General features: G+C 40.0%; 3 protein-coding genes across 3 annotated transcripts in view; all 3 read right to left on the reverse strand.

Moving 5' to 3' along the window:
* Positions 1-182: 182 nt before the first annotated feature.
* Positions 183-10964, reverse strand: CBG05298 (the record flags this gene model as incomplete). The annotated part of the gene is made up of 20 exons (XM_002645547.1): positions 183-550; positions 805-1310; positions 1361-1471; positions 1518-2960; positions 3007-3237; positions 3349-3489; positions 3536-3766; positions 3858-4084; positions 4578-4712; positions 4758-4857; positions 5576-5879; positions 6356-6840; positions 6891-7001; positions 7049-7335; positions 7371-8772; positions 8819-9049; positions 9154-9404; positions 9917-10051; positions 10099-10197; positions 10854-10964. 20 exons carry the CDS (start codon positions 10962-10964, stop codon positions 183-185), a joined length of 6909 nt encoding a protein of 2302 aa, XP_002645593.1.
* A 427-nt stretch (positions 10965-11391) lies between these two features.
* On the reverse strand, positions 11392-15811 carry CBG05299 (the record flags this gene model as incomplete). Its single annotated transcript, XM_045240408.1, has 8 exons — positions 11392-11747; positions 12906-13324; positions 13371-13484; positions 13532-14833; positions 14943-15148; positions 15454-15488; positions 15535-15670; positions 15719-15811. The coding sequence occupies 8 exons, from the start codon at positions 15809-15811 to the stop codon at positions 11392-11394; spliced, it is 2661 nt and encodes an 886-aa protein (XP_045092901.1).
* A 2442-nt stretch (positions 15812-18253) lies between these two features.
* CBG28022 overlaps positions 18254-22151 on the reverse strand; it is a gene marked incomplete at both ends in the record, with an annotated part of 6580 nt that continues 2682 nt past the window's right edge. The window contains 7 exons of the mRNA XM_045240409.1: positions 18254-18585; positions 18633-18752; positions 18804-19168; positions 19213-19302; positions 19360-19494; positions 19540-20109; positions 20601-21955. Coding sequence (XP_045098417.1) covers positions 18254-18585; positions 18633-18752; positions 18804-19168; positions 19213-19302; positions 19360-19494; positions 19540-20109; positions 20601-21955 — 2967 coding nt within the window. The remainder of the gene's footprint in view (positions 18586-18632; positions 18753-18803; positions 19169-19212; positions 19303-19359; positions 19495-19539; positions 20110-20600; positions 21956-22151) is intronic.

Below are 22151 nucleotides of genomic sequence, written 5' to 3' on the forward strand. Positions count from 1 at the left end.
GCGGCGCGCCCACGTTTTATTGAATAGACAGTAGATGAAAACAAAACATTTTTAAAGACAATAATTTATTTGGAGGGGAAACTCGTTAAGCACCGGGTTTTGCAATATAAAATTTAACAGAAATTTGAATTAGAAAAATTAATAATAGGTTAAAACAAATCGAGTAATTGATTATCTGTTTTTTAATCGAATCGAATCTTATCAGTCGATCTCATATAGTGGAAGTTGAACTCCTTCCACTCGGCTCTGTGCTCTCGTTTGTTGAGCATTCTGACAATCAGCTCCCAATCGTCGTGAAGGATTATTTCTCGCTCCATGCGAATTCTCGCCAACGGCTCCAGAATAGGTCCCAAGTTGGAATTGTAATGACGTCCGAGGAAACTGTAGAACTTGTCCTGCAGCACACAAGTTGTGCCGACCCCTTTAAATTGGTCCAAAATTCTTATGTTGATGAATCTGAGCACTAGCTCGTCACGGTCCCGAGTGGTTTCGTCGCTTTCAGAGAAGTCCCTCACTGGGCATTCCGGCCAGTTGAACATTGGTGAGCGGTCTGAAAATTCATTTTTTTAATGTTCAAATATACTTCTTAGAGATATTATGGAACCATTATTGAAAATCAAAATTTCAAAATTACGCTCAACCTCACGGAAAGTTATGAAATTCTGGTAAGCGTTATATAAGCCTAGCTATGGATGAGCTGCCTACAAACGCTTACGCTCAAATTACTAAATTAAATTTTTTTTTGGGAAATTCGATTTCAGAGAATCACTTAAATTTCTGATTTTTGAACAAATTTTTACTCACTTTTCACGCAATCATCTAGCTCTACAAAAAATAGAGGAAGACCAAAATTGACGCAGATTTCCAGTCGTTTATCTACGTTCTCGAAAGAATCGATTAGCTCCTGCCCATTCCTCTCAGCCTCCTCTTTTTCTGCTTCATATTGCCATTTTTCTGCTTGATATTGACGAATCGTCCTCTTCTTCTTGTTGCCGTTTGTCTTCTCGAACACCACTTCACGGACCTCGCCTTTTTTCTCCGCTGATTTTCTATCCTCTTCCTTGAACTGCTTCAGGAGAGTGTCGAAATCTTCGATGACCGAGGGTCTGGCAGCTTTGGCTTTTTGGACCTTCTTTTTGTTTCTCATGGACTTCTTTTGGCTGGACTCTGTGATTTGGGATTTTTCAGGCTGGTCTGGTGTGTCAATGAACGACTCTGCTAGGATTTCCTTTACTGATTGCTCGGTTTTCAGTGTTGGAGAAATTGAGGAAGAAGTTGTCGACGCTTTCAGCTCTTTGGACGATGGACTTCTGAAAATCAATTCGAAAATTTTCCAGCTTAAATTCTTTTGAAAACTCACTTCTTGCTATCTTTGGCAACTGGTGGTTGTTCTGCAGAAACTGCCAACTTCTTATTATTGTTGGTGTCCTTAGATGAACCTTTGACCGTTTTCCAGCCCGAGGTGGAGTCCCTGAAAATTTCAATATGTTTGAATCTACAATTTTTGATCAACTTACTGTTCTTGCTTGGCTGGCAGGTGGTTTGTTGGAGGCTCAAGTTTCTTGTTATAAAATTGCTTCTCACTTTTTTTGATTTGAGACAACGACGTAGCTTCGGAGGCTTGGGAGTTTGTGCAAGACTTCAGATTCTTGTTCTCCTTCTGACAGATATTCCGTTGCAAGATTGGAGCAGCATTCAAACAGGGATTGACAGTTCCCTTCTCCTTTTCAATCGCAGCAAGCAAGACTTCAGACATCAGTGGTTTGATGGGCTTTTCATTTTCCACCATTGGCACATCAGCATCCTTTAAGCACTTTACAACTGAATCCGAAGCTTTACTAGTGAGTGATGGGAATTCTAGATCTTCCGCCAATTTGGAAATATATGGAATGATGAAGTCGGAGTTGTATGGATCTGCTGGTCCGTCATCAGTTATCTTTCCTTTGAGTTTTTTGGTTTCAGTATCAATTGGTGTCATTGGAGTTGTGAGAACTGGTTTCTCGAGTTTTGAGGGATCACTCTCCGTATTTGATGCGCCAGGCGTATCATCAGCAACATTCGGACGAGTATCAACATCCTTTGATCTGCTGATTTGTAGTCGTGGCTCTATTTTGCCTTTGTCGACTTCAACGGCCATCTGTGGTTTTTTGTGTTGTTGCACAAGCATTTGTCCGTTCATCTCCACTTGAAACTCGATAGTGGTTTGAATGTCACACACGGCAGTAGTTTCAATGCTCGGAAGTAGTTTGGCCTCCACCACAAATTTAGCTGATTCGTGTGCATGTGGGAGTAAAATCAGAGTTGCCTCGTCAGAAGTGAACTGATCTTTGAGTCCTTCGGCATCAAAATCAGAACATTCCATAGACTGCACTGGTTTAAGTTTTGAGACGTCACAATTCAGATCTTTATTGGAAGCGCCAGACACATCATCAGTTACTATCGAACCCTCCTGTTCGAGTACAAGTTCGGTGGTGGTTTGAGTGTTATCCTCGACAGTAGTTCCAATGCTCAGTGGTTTGACTTTCTCCACAAATTCAGCAGATTCGGGTGCAGTTGGAAGCCCAGATTCTGAATTACGTTGCTTCGCCAATGTCACAGTTGCCTCATTTGAAGTGTCATGCTTTTCGGTTTTTTCGGTATCGAAATCAGTTGATTCCATAAACTCCGCCGGTTTCTCAATTACAACTTGAAGAGTAGAAACATCATCAGACACTTGTTGTGGTGTGTCTTTATTGCCATTATCATCTTCAACGGTCAACTGTGGTTCCTCGTGTTGTCCGGAAACAACTTGCAGATTACTCTCATAATTGGGTTCAACCTTGATGGTGGTTTGAATTAGTGGCTTCGCATTCGCCGTTTGCACTTTCCGATGAGCATCCTGACGGAGAGAACGACTTGGTGATGAATCATGGATTTGAGACGCTTCTGGAGAAAAGACTGATGCGTATGGGTCATCACTTCTGAAACAAGCAGTTATGTTATTTATTGAGAAAAAGAGAAACTTACGGAGAAGAGGCTAGAACCTGTTGGAAGTTCTGGCATCCTTCGGATCCATTCGATAGTGAGCTTGTGTACACTCCACTGTCTCGTGACTCGGTTGGACATGGATAATGACCACCATTCGGCAGAATGTTCTGGTTGTAGCCGTTTTGCATGGGTGCTGCTGATAAAGTGTTGTTGTAGCCACGGTTGACTGGCACATAACCAAAGGGACCTTGAGGGATTTTCCCTGCCATCCTGAAAAAAAACTTGAATGGTTCGCATTAATAAAAACTGTTGTGGTTTTCAATGGTCTCAAGTCTTCTGAGATACAGCTTTGAAAAAAAAACTATGTTTAGAATAACTTACCAAGGCACAGCTTGGGATGGTCCAGAATAGTATTGCTGCATTGGATAATTGAAGTCGACCGACTGTGGTGGAACACCCTGTGATGGATCATAGATTTGAGACACTCCTGGAGGAATGACTGATGCGTATGGGACATCACGTCTAAAACAAACAGGTTTGTTATATATTGAAGAAAAGAAAAACTTACGGATCAGATGCTGGAATATATTGGATGTTATGACTTCCTTCGTATGCATTTGATGGTGAGCTTGTGTACACCCCACTGTCTCGTGACTCGGTTGGAAATGGATAATAACCACCATTTGGCTGGTTGCTCTGAGAGTAGCCGTTTTGCATGGGAGCTGCGAAGAAAGTGTTATTGTATCCATGATTGACTGGCACATAATTGACAGGAGCGGAAGAGATTGGTACTGCCATCCTGAAATAAGCATCAATGAAACTGTCGTGGTTCACAATGATCTCAAGACTGCTGAGATACATTTTCAAAAAATATTTTTTGAATAACTTACGGAGGAGTTTGGAGTGGTCCAGAAAAGTGTTCATGCATTGGATAATTGAAGTTCTGGGGCGCTTGGAAAGCGTCAGCTCGTTGTTCGAAGTTTTGTTGTTGAACGAAGTTCTGACGTGTCCAGTTGTTGTTCCTTTGCTGGTTACGCTGGTTGAAGTCGCCGCGTCCACGGGGTGCTCTAAGTCTGACGACAAATGGCAGCAGATCTTCTTCGGCTTTCAGGAACTTCTGAAATTATTGCATGTTTCACAAATTTAATCTTACTGGTATTTACACAATTTAGCATCTATCAAAAACTGTATGAGAGAACTAAATTTAAAATACTTCAAGGTTTGCCTAATTGACAAGAAAACAGCTGAGCAAGTTGTGACTTGTTACAGTTGAAGAAAACACTGTCAAGTGCTTCCACTTTCAGACTAGAACAGTTTTCGAAGTGTCCAAATTTTGAACTACCGTATTCTTTTTGGTGGGAAATACACCTAATTTACTTAAATTCTTGTGAAATGAATCAAAAAATTGTCAACCAACAAACTGTTAGTGGTATTATGTTGAATATTTTGTCAGTTGACAATGTTTTGTTTTCTTTCTCAGGAACCAAGATACCTTTGCTCAAAGAAGAGAGTAAAGGATTCTATTAGTGTTTACGGCAGACGTAAGGGTCTCAAAATAAGAACAATCCCACTACTACTGTTTTGAAAAGAATCTCCAATATTAAACTTACAATATTTGGGTGAACGTTGCTTGTGAGCACATCCGCCTCGAACTTCTTCCGTTCCAGTTCGCTGATCTCCATACTGTTGATGTACTCCCAAGTCGACTCATCCTCAATATCCAGTGATGACCAGGCATGTTGCACCTGAAAATATAGTTTTTTTTTTTGAAAAAATCATCAGAAACTCACCCAGGCGTGCTTGAAAACTTGTTGGTTGGCAAACGCACACGCTCTGTTCTGGCGCTCTGTTGCGGCATCACAGGCTACGAAGTTATGCGACATTTTCAGTCTTAAAAATTATAGAAATTGAAAATGAAAATCAGGAAGGTAAAAAAGAACGACAAACGCGCAGGCAAGCAAGAACAAAGAAAACGAGAACAAAAAAACAGAATGAAGAAAAAAAAACGAAGAAAAATGATGACTATTAGCAATATTTAACTAATTGAGAGATCTTATCTCTCTTCCCCTCCCAATAGAGCGACCCTCGCCCATTCTAGCGCTCTCAGAAGGTAGATCAAAATTTAAAAAAATGGTAGATCAAATTTAAAACTTATTGAAGTATGCATAAAATGCAACATTTTTCGAAACAAAACTAAAATGAGAAACAAGTGATGAAAAATATTCTTATAATTCGTCTTTTTTGTGATTTTGCTGATGAAAACCGTTTTCCTCAACATATTCAGATTCTCATCTTCCTATCCTTTCAAAATTTTTTCTACAACTGGGCAGATTTGAGAGTCATAGACTGTTGTCATTTTCAAGTAGATTAATCTTCGTAGCCTAATCTTCCCTGTTCTAAAACTTTTGAGATTTTGATTGTGAGATTTTATATTGGGAAATATAATTTTCCGTTCTCTTTTGCGCAATGAATTCAAATGAGGTATTTTCAAAGACAAAAAAATTATCGAAAATTTAACAGGAATTCGAATTAGAAAAATTGATAAGATCAAACGAGTCGATGAATCGATTTTCATCCGCTAGTCGGTGCTGGATAGAAGTCCTGCCACTTTTCTCTGAGCTCTCGTTTGTTGAGCATTCTGCCGAAGAATTCTCTCTCATCTTCAAAGGTGATCTCCAAAAGGATTTGCGCCAAGGGCTCCAAGATGAATCCCAGATTGGAGATGTAGTGACGTCTGATGAAGCGGTAGTACAACTCCCGCAGCTTCGCAGTGGTTCCAACCCTTTCGAACTGGTCCGAAATTCTAGAATGGATAAAAGCGAGCACTAGATCATCACGTTTTCGGGTGATCTCCTCGCTTTCGAACAGATCTCTTAGTGGGCATTCAGGCCAGTTGAACATTGGTGAGCGGTCTGAAAATTCATCAGGTTGAAAAGAACAGACTTTGAAAAATGGTCATATTTATGGCTAAACAGAGACTGTGTTAATAAACATCTGCTTAGGTAAATCATTTCCTCTCAAAATATCAACTGAAAAAGTAAAAAACTAGGGGGAAATTTGTATTTATTGAATACTCTAACGGAGCACCCATTTTTTAAATCTTTGTCATTCCAAAGCAGTTATGTATCGATAGAATAGTATTGCAAAAACTATATCATCTAACTTTCCACCCAACTTTTGTTGCTGTTCTCCTAAAAACTATGTTTTTGCTACACGTTTTATGAATCGATAGAGCTAGAAATTTGAAGTGATTTCAAAAAAAAAAACGGTTTTTCAGTTTATAGTGGTATAGAAAAATAGTTGATTAATGAGAGTAAGTGATTTACCTAGGTAGATGTCTATGAATAGGATTTCAGAAATATCGTTAAAGAAATTATGTTTGACTCACTAATGACACAATAATTGAGCTCTTCAATGAACTGCTGAAGAGTCACATTGACGCAGATTTCCAGTCGCTGTCCTTCTGTTTTGAGTGAGTCAAATACCTCCTGCTCATTCCTCTCAGCTTCCTCCCTTTCTGCTCGATATTGCCGGATCGTCCTCTTCTTTTTGTGACCGTTTGCCGGATCGAACACCGCCTCACAGACTTTGCCACTTTTCTCTGCTGATTTTTTATCCTCCTCCTTGAATTGTTCGAGAAGAGTATCAAGATCATCGATGACCGAGGATTTGGCAGTTTTGGCCTTTTTGTCCTTCTTTTTGTTTTTCATGGACTTTTTGAGACTGGACTTCGGGGTTTGGGATTTTTCAGGCTGATCTGGTTTATCAGTGGTCGAATCTACTAGATTTTCCTTTCCTGATTGCTCGGCTTTCAGTGTTGGTGAAATTGAGGAAACAGTTGTCGACGCTTTCAGCTCTTTGGACGATGGACTTCTGAAAATAAATTCGAAAATTTTCCAGCTTAAATTTTTTTCAAAACCCACTTCTTGCTCTCTTTGGCAACTGGTGGTTGTTCTTCAGCAACTGCCAACTTCTTATTATTGTTGGTGTCCTTAGATGAACCTTTGACCGTTTTCCATTCCGAGGTAGAATCCCTAAAAAATTAAATATGTCTGAATCTACAATTGTTTGATCAACTTACTGTTCTTGCTTGGCTGGCAGTTGATTTTTGGGAGCCTTGGGGGTCTTGTTATGGAATCGCTTATCACTTTTTTTGATTTGAGACAACGACGTAGCTTCGGAGGCGTGGGAGTTTGTGCAAGACTTCAGATTCTTGTTCCCCTTCTGACACATATTCCGTTGCAAGATTGGAGCAGCATTCAAACAGGGATTGACAGTTCCCTTCTCCTTTTCAATCGCAGCAAGCAAGACTTCAGACATCAGTGGTTTGATGGGCTTTTCATTTTCCACCGTTGGCACATCAGCATCCTTTAAGCACTTTACAACTGAATCCGAAGCTTTACTAGTGGTGATGGGAATTCTAGATCTTCCGCCAATTTGGAAATATATGGAATGATGAAGTCGGAGTTGTATGGATCTGCTGGTCCGTCATCAGTTATCTTTCCTTTGAGTTTTTTGGTTTCAGTATCAATTGGTGTCATTGGAGTTGTGAGAACTGGTTTCTCGAGTTTTGAGGGATCACTCTCCGTATTTGATGCGCCAGGCGTATCATCAGCAACATTCGGACGAGTATCAACATCCTTTGATCTGCTGATTTGTAGTCGTGGCTCTATTTTGCCTTTGTCGACTTCAACGGCCATTTGTGGTTTTTTGTGTTGTTGCACAAGCATTTGTCCGTTCATCTCCACTTGAAACTCGATAGTGGTTTGAATGTCACACACGGCAGTAGTTTCAATGATCGGAAGTAGTTTGGCCTCCACCACAAATTTAGCTGAATCGGCTGCTTGTGGGAGCAAAATCAGAGTTGCCTCGTCAGAAGTGAACTGATCTTTGAGTCCTTCGGCATCAAAATCAGAACGCTCCACAGGTTGCACTGGTTTCTCATATTTCGACTGCTCACAATTCAAATCTGAGTCCTTTTTCGTGGCGCCAGACATATCCTCAGTTACAATCTGACTCTCCGTTTGGAGTTCAAGCTCGATGTTGATTGGAATGTCATACTCGACAGTAGTTCCAATGCTCGGAAGTAGTTTGGCCTCCACCACAAATATTGCTGATTCGTGTGCATGTGGGACCAAAGTCAGAGTTGCCTCGTCAGAAGTGAACTGATCTTTGAGTCCTTCGGCATCAAAATCAGAACATTCCATAGACTGAACAGGTTTAAGTTTTGAGAGGTCACAATTCAGATCTTTATTGGAAGCGCCAGACACATCATCAGTTACGATCGGACTCTCCTTTTCGAATTCAAGCTCGGTGGTGGTTTGAATGTTATCCTCGACAGGAGTTCCAATGCTCGGTGGTTTGATTTCCTCCATAAATTTAGCTGATTTGGGTGCAGTTGGAAGCACAGATTCTGAATTGCTTGGCATCGACGCAGTCTCAGTTGCCTCATCTGAAGTGTCCTGCCCTTCGATTTCTTTGGTATCAAGATCAGTTGATTCCGTTAACTTCGCATGTTTCTCAATCACAACTTGAAGAGTAGCAACATTTTTGGACACTTGCAGTGATGAGTCATCGTTGCCATTATCCTTTTCAACGGCCGTCTGTGATTCCTCGTGTTGTCCGGAAATGATTTGCAGATTTTTCTCAAAATTAGGTTCAGGCTCGATGGTGGTTTGCATTTGTGGTTCCACGTTCACCATTTGCACTTCTCGATAAGCATCCTGACGGAGAGAACGACTTGGTAATAGATCATGGATCTGAGCCATGTCTGAAGGAAAGGCTGGTACGTGTTGTTCGTCATTTCTGAAACACCATTTCTCTTATATATTGAGAAAACAATTAAACTTACGGATAAGGTGCTGGAATATATTGGATGTTCCGATTTCCTTCGTATCCATTCGATGGTGAGCTTGTGTACACTCCACTGTCTCGTGACTCGGTTGGAGATGGATAATAACCACCATTTGGCAGAATTTGTTGGGAGTAGCCGTTTTGCATGGGAGCTGCTGAGAAAGTGTTGTTGTAGCCATGATTGACTGGCACATAACCGACAGGAGCGGGAGGGATTGGCACTGCCATCCTGAAATAAACTTAGATGACTAACATAAATGAAACTGTCGTGGTTTTCAATGATCTCGAGTCTGCTGTGATACATTTTCAAAACATATTTTTTGAATAACTTACGGAGAAACAGTTTGGAATGGTCCAGAAAAGTATTGCTGCATTGGATAAAAAGAGTTCTGGGGCGCTTGGTAAGTGTCGGCTCGATGGTCGTAGTTATGTTGTGGACTCTGGAAGTGTTGACGTTGAGCGAAGTTCTGACGTGTCCAGCTGTTGTTCCTTTGCTGGTACCGTGGGTTGAAGTTGCCGCGTCCACGAGGTGCTTTCTGGCTGAACACATGTGGCAGTAGGTGGACTTTGGCTTCCACGAACTTCTGAAATTCTTCCATGTTCCAGCAGTTTATATTCTTAGTATTTATACAATTTAGCGTATATTGAAAACTGTATGATAGAACTGACTTAAAACATTTAAAAGTTTACTGTATGGACAGAAATAGAGCTAAACAGTTTCTAACTTGTAACAGTTAGAGAAAACATTGTTGGGTGCTTTCACTTTCAAACTAGAAAAGCTTCCGAAAGTCTCTAAATTTTGAAACACCGTAATCACTTTGATAGAAAATATACATTTCAATTTGATCGCCTCAACTTTAAGCAGGTTTAGCAGGTATGAATCAAAAACTGGTCAACTAGCAAACTGTTACTGATATTATGTTGAATATTTTGTCAGTTGACAATTTTTTGCTGTCTCTCATGAACCAAGATAAATTGCTCAAAGATGAGAGTACAGGAGGTCATTCTTTTAGTGTTTACGGCAGACGTAATGGCCTCAAAATAAGAGAAATCCTTCTTCTACTACTTTGAAAAGAATTTACAATATTAAACTCACAATATTCGGATGAACGGTGCGTGCAAGCACATCCGCCTCAAACTTCTCCCGCTCAAGCTCGCTGATCATCATAAAGTTGACGTACTCCCAAGTCGTTTCATCCTCAATGTTCAGTGTTGCCCAGGCGTCGCGCAACTGGGAATATAATTGTGTTTTACTTCAAAAATGCATCAGAAACTCACCCAGGCGTGCTGGAAGACTTGTTGGTTGGCAAACACATACGCTCTGTGCTGGCGCTCTGTTGCGGCATCACAGGCTACGAAGTTATGCGACATTGTTACCTGAAAAGTTATGAAAATTGAAAATGAGAATCATGAAAAGACAACAACAAAAAAGGCAGACAACCAGGCAGAAAGAAAGAAAGAACGGAAAATGATGACTATTAGCAATATGCAACCATTTGAGAGATGTTATCTCTCAGGTAGATTAAAATTTGAAAAATTCGAAAAAAGGAAGGTAGATCAAAATTTATAAAAATGGTAGATCAAATATAAAACTTATAAAAGTATCCATTTTCGCGTTCCCTCCCCGAAAGTAGGTCACAATTATAAAAGGGTAGATCAAATATTGAATTTCTAAAAATATGCATAAAAAGCAAAATTATTCGAAACAAAACTAAAATGAGAAACACGTAATAAGAAGTTTTCTTGGATTTCTTCTTCTTTGTCTTGGAGAAATCGATACTGTAGAAGGGGCAACGTATTAGAAGAGACCGGCAGACCTAATTAACAATATTTCCTAGGGAAACAAACAACTCAATATTGGGTTCATAATAGACACACGTAAACAAGAGGACAGGTACTGAGAGAGGTTCCAAATACTCAAGAGTTGTTTGGATACAATATTCTGTGCGTCCACGTAAAAATGTGTTCCGTTTTCGCCAATAATTCCTTGGTGGTCTTCTATCAGAGTGTTAATGTATCTCTAGAAAACTCACATAGCTTTTTGTTTTCTCTTTCACGATTAAAAGTTGTGGAAATTCTTGTGCAAGTGTGGAGCGTTTCGGAATGCACCATCTTTGGACTGTCTGGGAGAGCTCAATATTCATTATTTTGGAGTTTTCTTCTCTTGGTAGATCAGCTTTTTCAGTGAAAGCGCTCTGTGGTTTATGATAATGAGCCAGCTCAGAATCAGGATCTTTGACTGATGTTTCAACTGGGAGAAAGCTTTTTGTGGATATTGGTGATGGAGTCAGGTTGTTTGGTATTCTTTCTAGCTATGTAGAACAGACCTCCAAAGGATACAACGCAGCTGAAATCGACGAACAAGGGTGTGCAATGATTGTATAAATTGGTCACTGTTGAGATTTTATATCGGGAAATACATTTTTCCGTCTCTTTCACACAGTATATGCAAATTAGATAACTTTACAGACAAAGTAATTTATTGAAAAAATCCCGTTCCGCACCAGGTTTCCCAAAAAAAGGTTCAACAGGAATTCGAATGAAACAATTAAATAAGTTATGAAACGATTCTCATTCATTAGACGCGTCTGGATAATGGAAGTTGAACACGTTCCACTCGGCTCTACACTCTCTTTTGTTGAGCATTCTGCCAAACAGTTCCTTTTCGTCTTCGAAGGTGATGTCTCTGTCTTTTAGAACTTTCGCCAACGGCTCCAGGATCAATCCCAAATTGGAATTATAGTGACGTCCGAGGAAATGGTAAAACAACTCCCGTAGAATAGGAGTTGTTCCGAAACGTTCAAACTGGTCCAAAATTCTGGATTGGATAAAATCGAAGACCAACTCATCACGCTCCCGGGTAATATCTTCGTTTTCAGACAAGTCCCTCATTGGGCATTCTGGCCAGTTGTACATTGGTGAGCGGGCTGAAAATTCATTTGATTGAACAGCACAGACTTTCGAAAATGATCGAATGTATGGCTAAACAGAGGAATTCGTATTCATGAACATTTACCGGCACTATTCTAGAATTACGGAACGAAAAATCACGGAACGAAATAAAATCACGGAACGAAAAAAATCACGGAACGAAAAAAAAAATCACGGAAACAATTTTTTAGTTATCCTAAAATTTGTACCATCTTTATTCAAGTTCTATTCCTAATTCGATTCCTAAATCGAACTTTGGCATTACCTTTACGTTGCTTAGTATTCGAAAGTATATCTGAAAGGGGATAGATTGAGTTCTCAAGGTTCAATAGTTTATATGTTATATAAGACCTCTTAAGTACATTCTGGAGTATGTTTCCAGACTACATCGACCAGAGTTATTGCACTTGCCACCATTTTTCGAATGTCCCAGATGAAGGAAACGTGACGTTTCAGCCTAAGCCTATAATTGAAAAATCTTTCCTAATCCAAAATTAGCCTCCCCTCTTGATGGGCCAAAAACTTGGAATAGTCTTGTGCCAAAGAAGTACGGGAATGAGTAAGTGAGAATCTTGGTACAAAACTGTTTTCCTTGGATTTCTCCCTTTACGGAAAGTTTGATAATATATTTGAATTGGAGAAGCTTTTTTCAAATACAGGCTTAGGCTAAAACGTCATGTTTCCTTCAACTGAAACATCCAAAAATAAGGAAAAGTTCAATAACTGCTCGATGTAGACTTGGACTAAACTCCCAGATGTTCTTAAGGTCATATGTAACCTCATAACTAGAGTATCTTAAGAACTTGATATACCCCTTTCTAACATATTTTCGGATATTGGACAAAGTAAAATTATTGCTCAGGTAGTATTCGGGTCACTACTTATCAAATTGAAGATCGTAGAAATTTTTGGATTAGCCAAAACTTTTGTTCCGTGATTTTTTTTTTGTTTCACGATTTTTTTTTCGTTCCGTGATTTTAGTGCTCATTTACCAAGGTAAATTATTTACTGTGATTAAATAAATATAGTTCAAAATCGTTCTCCTATCTCAAAAATGAGAAAACGATTTACAAAAAAAAATAAGTGAGTGGTTTACGTAAATGTCTATGAACACGGATTTAGAAACATCGTTAAAGCAATTCTGTGTAACTCACTTATCACACAATGATTCAGCTCTTCGAAAAACTGACAAAGGCCCATATTGACGCAGACATCCAGCCGCTTTCCGTCTTTTTCGATGGAGTCAAATATCTCCTGTTCCTTCTTCTTAGCCTCAACCCTCTCTGATTGATATTGCCGGATCGTCCTCTTCTTTTTGTTGCCCTTTGCTGTCTCAAACACCGCTTCACCAACTTTGCCACTTTCCTCCGCTGATTTTCTATCTTTTTTATCCTTCTTCTGCTTCTTCACTGGCTTCTTTTGATTGGACACCGGCATTGGGAGTTTTTCAGGATGGTCTGGTTTATCAATGGATGAGCCTTCTTGGGTATTATTTTCTGATTCCTCGGTTCTCTGTGTTGGTGAAATTGCGGGAACAGTTCCCGACGATCTTTTCACACTAGTAGATTGACTTCTGAAAATCAATTGAAGAATATTCCAGCTTGATATCTTTTCAAAACTCACTTTTTGCCATCTTTGGCAATTGGTGGTTGTTCTGCAGAAATGCCAACTTCTTCGAATTATTGGAGTCTTTGGATGAACCCTTGACCGTTTTCCAGCCCGAGTTGGAGTCCCTGAAAAAATTGATGAGTTCGAATCGATAATTTGTTAATGAACTTACTTTTCTTGCTGGGCTGGCAGATGATTTTTAGGAGCCTCTGGTTTCTTGTTATGAAATCGATCTCTACTTTTTCTGAATTGAGACGAAGATGCAGCCTTGGAGTCTGATTTTTTCGCCATACCGTCTGTATCTGTCACGTTCATGTTCTCCGTCTGACAGATATTCCGTAGCACGATTGGAGCAGCTTTCAAACAGGAATTGACAGTTCCCTTTTCCTTCTCAATAGCAGCAAGCAATATTTCAGACATCAGCGGTTTTGAAGGCTTCTGGTTTTCTACCGCTGGCATTTCAGCATCCTTTGAGCGTTTTTCAGCTGAAACCGAAACCACACGTTCTGGGAATTCTAGATCTTCCGTCGATTTGTATGCATGCGGAATCATGAATTCGGAATTTGTTGCCTCTGTTGCTCCCTCATCAGTAGTCTTTCCTTTGAGTTCTTCGGTTTCAGTATCAGTAGGAGCAATTGAAGTGGACAGAAGTGGTTTCGAGAGATCACCCATATTTGATGCGCCAGACATATCCTCAGCTACTATTGATTCGAGTGCAGGTGAGAGCAAAAATTCCGAAATGGTTGGCTTCGACACTGCCGCAGTTGCCTCATCTGACGTGTCCTGCTCTTTGAATTCTTTGTTATCAAAATCAGTAGTTTCCATAGACTGAGATGGTTTATCAAGTTTTGACATCTCACAGTTTAGACCAGTGTCAATTTTCGTGGCGCCATCATGTACAATCGGACTTTCCTTTTTGAGTTTAAGCTCAGCGGTGGTTTGAATAGCAGTCTCAGCAGGGGTTTCGATGCTTGGTGGTAGTTCGGCTATTTCCACAAATTTAGCCGATTCGGGTGCAGTTGGAAGCACTGATTTTGAATTACTTGGTTTCATAGTTACCTCATCTGAAGTGCCTTGGTTTGAAAGGTCACAACTCAGATATGCGTCCTTTTTCGATGTGCCAGAAATATCATCAGCTCCATTTGGAAGAGTAACAACGTCTTTTTTGCCATTCTTGACTTCAGCGACCAACTGTAGTTCCTCGTGATGTTGCAAAATGATTTGCTCGTTTTTCTCCTCTGCGAGTTCAAACCCAATGATGGTTTGAACCTGTTGGATGTTCTGCTCTGCTATGGACCCGTTTGTTGATGAGCTTGTGTACACGTCACTATTTCCTGATTCTGTAGGAGATGGGAAATGTCCATCACTTAACTGATTCTTCCGGGAGTATCCGTGAGCAGCTGAGAACGTGTTGTAGGAGCCATGTTGGACTGGAGCGTAACCAGAAGGACAGGATGGGATTTGAAGTGCCATCCTGAAATAAACATGGATGGTTGAAATAAATGACAACTGTTATTGTTTGTAATGCTCTCAAGTCTGCCGAGATACATTTTTGAAAAAAAATATTTGTAGGAATAACTTACAAAGGCACAGTTTGGGATGATCCAATGAAGTATTGCTGCATTGGATAATTGGAGTGCTCTTGTTGCTGGAAGCGTTGATTTTGAGCAAAATTCCGACGTGTCCAGTTGTTCCTCTGCTGGTAACGCTGATTGAAGGTGCCGCGTCCACGAGGTGCTCTTTGACTGACGACAAGTGGCAGAAGATTTTCATCAGTTTTCACAAATTTCTGAAATCGTTACAAGTTTCACAAATGTTATCTTACTGGAATTCACCCAATTTAGCACATATCATAAAAAATGTCATAGACCGGCACCTTAACTTATAACTTTAAGCAAAATTATCTCGGTTGTTGGTGAAGATATAGAAATTTTGTCAACTGATGCATTGTTTATCATGATTTCACAAACATTTTATCAGTTTCCACATTTTTGATATCTCTTGGAAGAGCTGAGATTTTTGAGCTCAAATATGACAGTATGGCCGTCCCTTTCTTACAGGTTTTCCGGTACATCAAAAAGAGGTTCTGAGAACATCAATTAAGAAAATGAATTGAAGTTTTGTAAGGGCTGTCATATTACTATTGTAAAAATCGATTCCTAAAATCAAACTCACGATTGTGGACCAACGCTGTTTGGTGAGCACATCCGCCCTTGAACTTCTTCGTTTCCAGCTCACTGATCTTCATATAGTTGATGTACTCATATGTCATCTCATCCTCAATGTCCAATGTTGCCCAGGCATTGTGTACCTGAAAATATAAGCGTTTTTTTGCTTGAAAAGTGTATCAGAAACTTACCAAGGCGTGCTGGAAGACTTGTTGGCTGGCGAATGCGTAGGCTCTGTTTTGCCTCTTTCTTGCAGCATCGCAGGCTACAAATTTATGGGACATGTTTAGTCTAAAAAAATTACGAAATTTAGAATCAGGAAGGTGCAAGAACGACAACAGACAGACAACCAAGCACAAGGAAAGAATGAAGATAAAGGATGGCTATTAGCAATATGCAACAAATAGAGAGATCGTATCTCCCACGTTGTATGCCCTCCCAATAGAGCCGCCTCGCTCATTAAATGACACATAAGGACGAAGATCAATGGATACATCCTTAGTCGTACGTCCTGGAGCTAGGAGGGGCTGTGGAGAAAGCAAATTAGGTAGGTTACTTAGGTATGCACGGAAAAAGGGTGGTCAGCAGAACTGATCTAGGCGCGGTTCACTATATCAACCTTAGTATCTGCATATCTCGCTCCCAATCTGTTTTTCGATTTCCCTAAAACGCGTCTCATATCAACGTGAGGTAGATTGAAACTGATGGGAATATGTGTATCTCTATATTCCCTACATGCAGCAAGGAAGAGTGGATTAGGAAACAAAAAAATGACTTATTTAATAAAAAAAGTGTATTGGGGGCAGGGCAATCAGAGAAAGAGAGCACTTTTTTGAAATATGAGTGGTTGGCGAGACGACAGGGGGAGGTCCATTGCTGACTAAGGCTAGTGTGGGAATGAACGACGAGTCATGTTTATTTGTTTTTTGCTTCAGTCAAATGGCCTATGGGATGGAGAAAAGGAGCAAAAGTAGGTTGGAGAGCGTGGTTTGATGTGCATCGCGGTGAGTTTAGCTAAACTCTACGGGAGAAGAGCCAGACATACTGTAAATGAGGACACAATCATACAAACGACAAAAAAGACGGAAATGGTCCCTTTCCTGCTAGGAAAAACAACAATATCTCACTCACAACTTGATGGGTAACAGGCAGTCGTTAAAGTTGTGACTATAGCTGCAGACAGAAGGTAATCCTACTAAAGAGTTGAATTGGCTAAAATCTTCTGCACGTTCACTATACAAATTAATGGGATAAGAGAATTTTTTGAGAAAAAATTAGAAAATTTGATGCTATATGGCGAAAAAAAGAGTAAACAATTGAAAGACATTGTTAATGGGATTTTGCAGCTGTCAAAGTCAGCTCCGAAAAGTAGTACATACAAACATCTCCTGACATACTTCGGAAAGCTTCGCGTCCTCTCTCAAAGTTGAAAAGGACGTGCAAGAAAACGCGATTTTCGGTAATCCGGAAATGGAGCAAGCTACAAATTATCTAGAAAACAGAAAAGGAAAACAGAAAGGAAAACTCCTGCAATTACTGGGCCATACAATGCAAAAAGAATAGTAAAAACTCTCTGCAAAAAATCGCTACTGTAAGAAGGGGGCAACGTATTAAAAAAGACCTGACCTAACACTTTTCTTGAGAGAGAATAACAACGTCTCATTCAACACTGGGTTCATAATAGACAGTCGTAATGAAGAGGAGGACAGGTGCAGAGAGAAGTTAATTCTACTGAGGAGTTTTGTTGGCTACAATCTTTTTTAGCGTTCTTGTTACAAAGAGGTTTAGAAGATGTCAAAGTTGAAATGTAATACAATCACTTGGTGAGAAAGTAACGACGTTTTCTTTAATTCAAAGCCGATAACTGTTTGAAAACTGTTTTTCAAAAAATAAATATAAAAATTACAAAAAATATATTTTGAAGGTTATGAAATTTCACTTTGTCCCAAATAAATCCGAGATGAGTTTATTTATGGATACCTGCTCTTAGGATGCACTTGCGATTGTAATTAATGGATTAGATTTGGATGTCGCTCATAAACAGTTTTGGCGTAATGACTTGCACCTGACCGATGCATCTGCTCATTTCTTCTTATTTTAGCCGGTTTTTATTCAAACAGGTCAATGTGTATTAATTATCTTACTGAGAGGTTCAGCTAGAATTTGAAAACAATGGATGACCCTATACTGTTAATGTTAAGCTAAAACATTACGCTTCTTGTGAGTTAAACCAAAAAGTAGTTTACTGACATATGGTTCAAATGAAATATGAAATAAGATTTTCTTGAAAATTCCATTTTCAGAAAGCGTAAAAACTTCACAAATCGCATGGTTTTAAAAATGAGCCGCAAAATGGAAACTTTTATATTCTAATAAAAATTTGAATGTCGGATAACTGAAAGCAAGCAGTTGAATGAGTCAGATATGAGCCACCAATAATGTTGGTAGCGGTTTCTCTTTGGGTCAGATGATAAAACATTTGAATTTTTTGTTATATCCTGACACAGAAGTTGGTTTTAGCGACTCGAAAAAATGAGGATTGGATTGTGATAAGAAAAAAACGAAAATTCGAACCTCAACCCGTAAACAGTTTTATAAAATCACCACACTAATAGTCAACTTTGAACCAATTAGTTTCAGTTCCCGTCTAAATAACGTTTAAGTCAAAACTCCTGCATGATAGTTCTCAAATAAAACAGAAAGAAACACATTTATTCAAAGCAAAGCTAGAATGAAAAATAGGTTATACGGTCTAAATTTTTATTTTCCTTCGTATTGCAAATTTTGCTGATAATTGACATTTCTCTCATAAAATTCAGGCTCCCATTTTTTCCTTTTTCCAACAATACTGCAAAAACTGGCCAGATTTGGGGCACAAAGGCCTTAACCAGTTCGGAGTAAAACAATCTTCGAAATTGTGCCCATGGGGTGTCGGAGCGTCGAAGATCGCTAAATTTACTGCTGAAGAAATCGAGGACATCCTGATTAACTTTCTCCAAATCCAAACTGTCCTCCAATTTGAATTCCAGATCCGGCCAGTAAGGCAAACGATTGCCTTCTGAAATTGAATTGTTGTCTTCATGAAAATTCAGAATTTCGGCTTACCTCGAATACATTCCTTCACATCTGCCACAAATTCTTCTATTTGTTTTTGCACTCTTGTGACAACTTCTTCAGGAATTGCTGGAAGATCCGTGGGGTAGTGAATATTTTGTATGTCAGTAACTGAAAACGTTTACAATTAATATTCGCTGTGAGAGGAAATAAAAAACTCACCAACACAATACTCTTCATCAAAATTTTCAAACTCATATAGATCTTCCAATGTCTGGATGGCTGGTTCGATGGGAGATGCTGCTTTTTCAGCTGCTTTCGCTGCTTCTGCTTCTGCTTCAGCTTTTTCTTGGCGATACTGTTTGATGGTTCTCCGTTTCGTGGTCTTGGGAGCACTCTTCGTTTTAGTATCTCCATCAGAAATCTTGTTCTTCTCATCTTCAAGTTGGAATCTCTTCAGTAACTCATCAAAATCTTCCTCCACGTTTGTTTCCTTGCCAGATTTTGTCTTCTTTGCTTTCTTATTCTTCTTTTTGCCATTATTTTCTTCAGGCTGAAGGCTGCAAGATGGCTCGTCCTCTGGCTTACTGAAAACATGAATTAGATTTTTGTAATTAAAAACGCTTATTACGTTTTGAGAGTTTCTGAGCCGTTAACATCATTCTGCTTGTTCGATTCAATTTTCAAAGCAGGAGCGTTGATGATGATTGCAGTGATGACTCTGAAATTTGAATTTTCGATAATCTCACAAGTTAGTAGATTTTGTAGCGAAGCCTACTTCTTGTGCTCAACGTTCTCTGGTTTTTTCTCAACTTGCGAAGAGATGTTTGGTTTGGTAGGAGATCCAGAAATCGCATATCGTGATGTCATGGACGGCTTTGGTGAGGGAGATGGTGCCTTGTGACCATTTCTACTATAACAATTTTGTTCTTCCATAATTTATCCCTAAGAAACTCACTTTTTCTTCCCCTTACATTTGGAGGTGTCTGGTTTTGCATGCTCCTTCTTTCCCATCACTCCCCTGTCAGCGGCTGTTGGCTTTGCATGGAGATTCTTGCACAAGCGTGGACTGTTTTGAAATACATCACTTTCAGACAACGTTACTGGAACGATCGAGGTGGCCACATCGTCCTTCACCGTTTCTTTTCTTGGAAGAGTCGGCTCGTCAGCTTCTGGAGTGAGGATGCTCTTCGGCTCATGCTCAGAGTCAGTAATTTCGACTGTGGTGTCAACCAGAAAAGACACTTCAGTAGTGATTGGCAATTGAGCCAGGTTGTCTGGGTTTCGATCCGTCTTGTTCTTTGATTGTGTAGAAACCACCTCCAAAGGAATCGAAGCACTTTCAGTTTTGGCATCATGTCTCTCGCAAACTGATGGCTCACCAACTGGCACTTCTGGTATTGGATCTGTTAAAAAATCCTGCTCGTTCTTGTGAATTTCTTGTTGGTTCAAATTTCTTGCTTTCTGAGTATCCATCAAGTTAGCAGTTACGTCTCCGTGGTTGCTGAAAAATCGTGTTATGATATCCCTTAATAGAAGCCTATCCCAACCGTCAACTTTGATCTCGATTATCTCCATTCCTGTGGAAGATTTGAAAAATGTGTCAACTGAGAAATTATTTATCATAAAACCACTAATGTTTTACTAGTTAACAAATTCTTGATATTTTCCACAGGAATTGAGATAATCGAGCTTAAAATTGCCGGGCCGGGCCTGAGGAAATTTTCAATGCCCGGGCCCGGCCCGGAAGGCCCGGTGTCAAAAATTCTGTATTTTTGAGCCAAATTTTGAGCTCTCAATATAATTTTTTTCCATTTTTTTTTCTCGTATTTCGAATTGTTTGTCTGTCGGATCAAAAAAGATCGAAAAACTCGAAAAAAATTTTTTGGTCGAAAAAATCACATAAGGGTCCCCCGTTATGTGTTTTTTGAAATTTTCGAAACTAGTGAAATGACGGGCCCGCCCGTTACAAGTATGATATACGGCACATTTATTTTTATAATTCAATAAATTTCTCACCAATCTGGTACAGTATCGTTAGAAGATGTCGTTGATGGAGTGTCGATTTTCATTATGTCGTCGACATTAGGTTTCGAATGGGGAGCCAAAACTTTCACCACCGGAATCGAGCGTCTCATTGATTGCGGTTCATTCCCGTTCCCATGATTTTGATTTTTTGGGGGTCCATGTGGGAAGCCGTGTGTATGCCTCTGGGAATATGGTGGTGGTCCATGAGAATTATGCGGTGTTCCCTGAACGTTCTGTGATGGAATCGGCAACAATCCTAGTGGAGCTTGAATAATTGATGGTGGTCCCTGGACTGTTCGTGGTGGAGTCGGCCAGTATCCTTCTGAACTTTGAATGTTCGGTGGCGGTATTGTCGAATATCCTCCTGGACCTTGAATACTTGGTGGTGGTCCCTGGAAGGTCTGACATAAAATTGGCGGAAATCCTTGCGGAGCTTGAATATTGGGTGGTGGTCCTTTAAAGTGAAACGGGGCCATAGGAGAAGGTTCCACGATTTTGTTCTGTGGCATCATCGGTACGTTTCGAGCTTTAGGATGATTGTTTTGGAATACCATCGAAATATTCCTCGGTTCCATGTGAGATGTTTGAAATGTTATTGGAAGGTTCTGATGAGGCACCGTCGGATTTCTCGGAGGGACCACAGAGAGATTTCCCGATGTCATGGGACTGTTAGGTGGTAGCTCACTGTTTGGGAAGACCCTTGGATTGAACGGTGAGGACATCGAGTTCTGTTGAAATGGCATAGGAAAATTCTGATTCTGCATCAGAAAGGGAGTTTCTGATGCATTAACGTTGAACGGTGCCAGTTGGGGAATCTTCGAAGGCATTGAAACATTTCCTGGTGGGATCTGAATGTTCTGTGATGTCCAAGAACTGTTCGGAGGGACCATCTGGTTGTTTTGTGATTGAACCGGACTGTTCTGCAGTGCTGCCCTAGAAGGTGGTGGTGGCATCGGCCAGTTATATGTCGGCGGCATCTGGCAGTTTTGTTGTGGGATCAAACAGTTTTGTGGATTTGGCATCAAACAATTTTTTGATCTCATAAAATTGCTCGGAGCGGCTACCTGATGGTTTTGTGGTGGCATCGCCCGATTTTGTTGTGGTGGGATCTGACACGTTTCCAGTGGGATATGATTGCTCAATGAAAAGACTGGACAGTCCTTCGATTTCTTAGTGTAGTTGTTCTCTTGAGCTGGTATGTCCGAAGGGATTGGCGGAGGAATGATTTGTAGCTGAGAGAAACTTCTTCCTCCGGATGCTTCCTCCGGACTTTTTCCGAATACAACCGGAGTATTTGTTGGTTGGGTGAAACGTTGATTTGATGCATCAGCCATGGGGAGAAACTTCTGGAAAAAAACAGTTACTCTTATGTTAGAGAATAGAGTTTCGAGATCTGTTGGAATTGTGGGTAGAAGAAAAGGGGATTTTAAAATGCTCCTTTTTTAAATAATACTCGCATTTTTATGCCGCGTTCCAAATAGACTCCAGGAACTGGAAATTGCGTCCAAAGCTGTCAATTTTTCCAGATTTTCCATGGACTCA

Source organism: Caenorhabditis briggsae (assembly GCF_000004555.2).
Source record: "Caenorhabditis briggsae complete genome, chrX, whole genome shotgun sequence".
NCBI lineage: Eukaryota > Metazoa > Nematoda > Chromadorea > Rhabditida > Rhabditidae > Caenorhabditis > Caenorhabditis briggsae.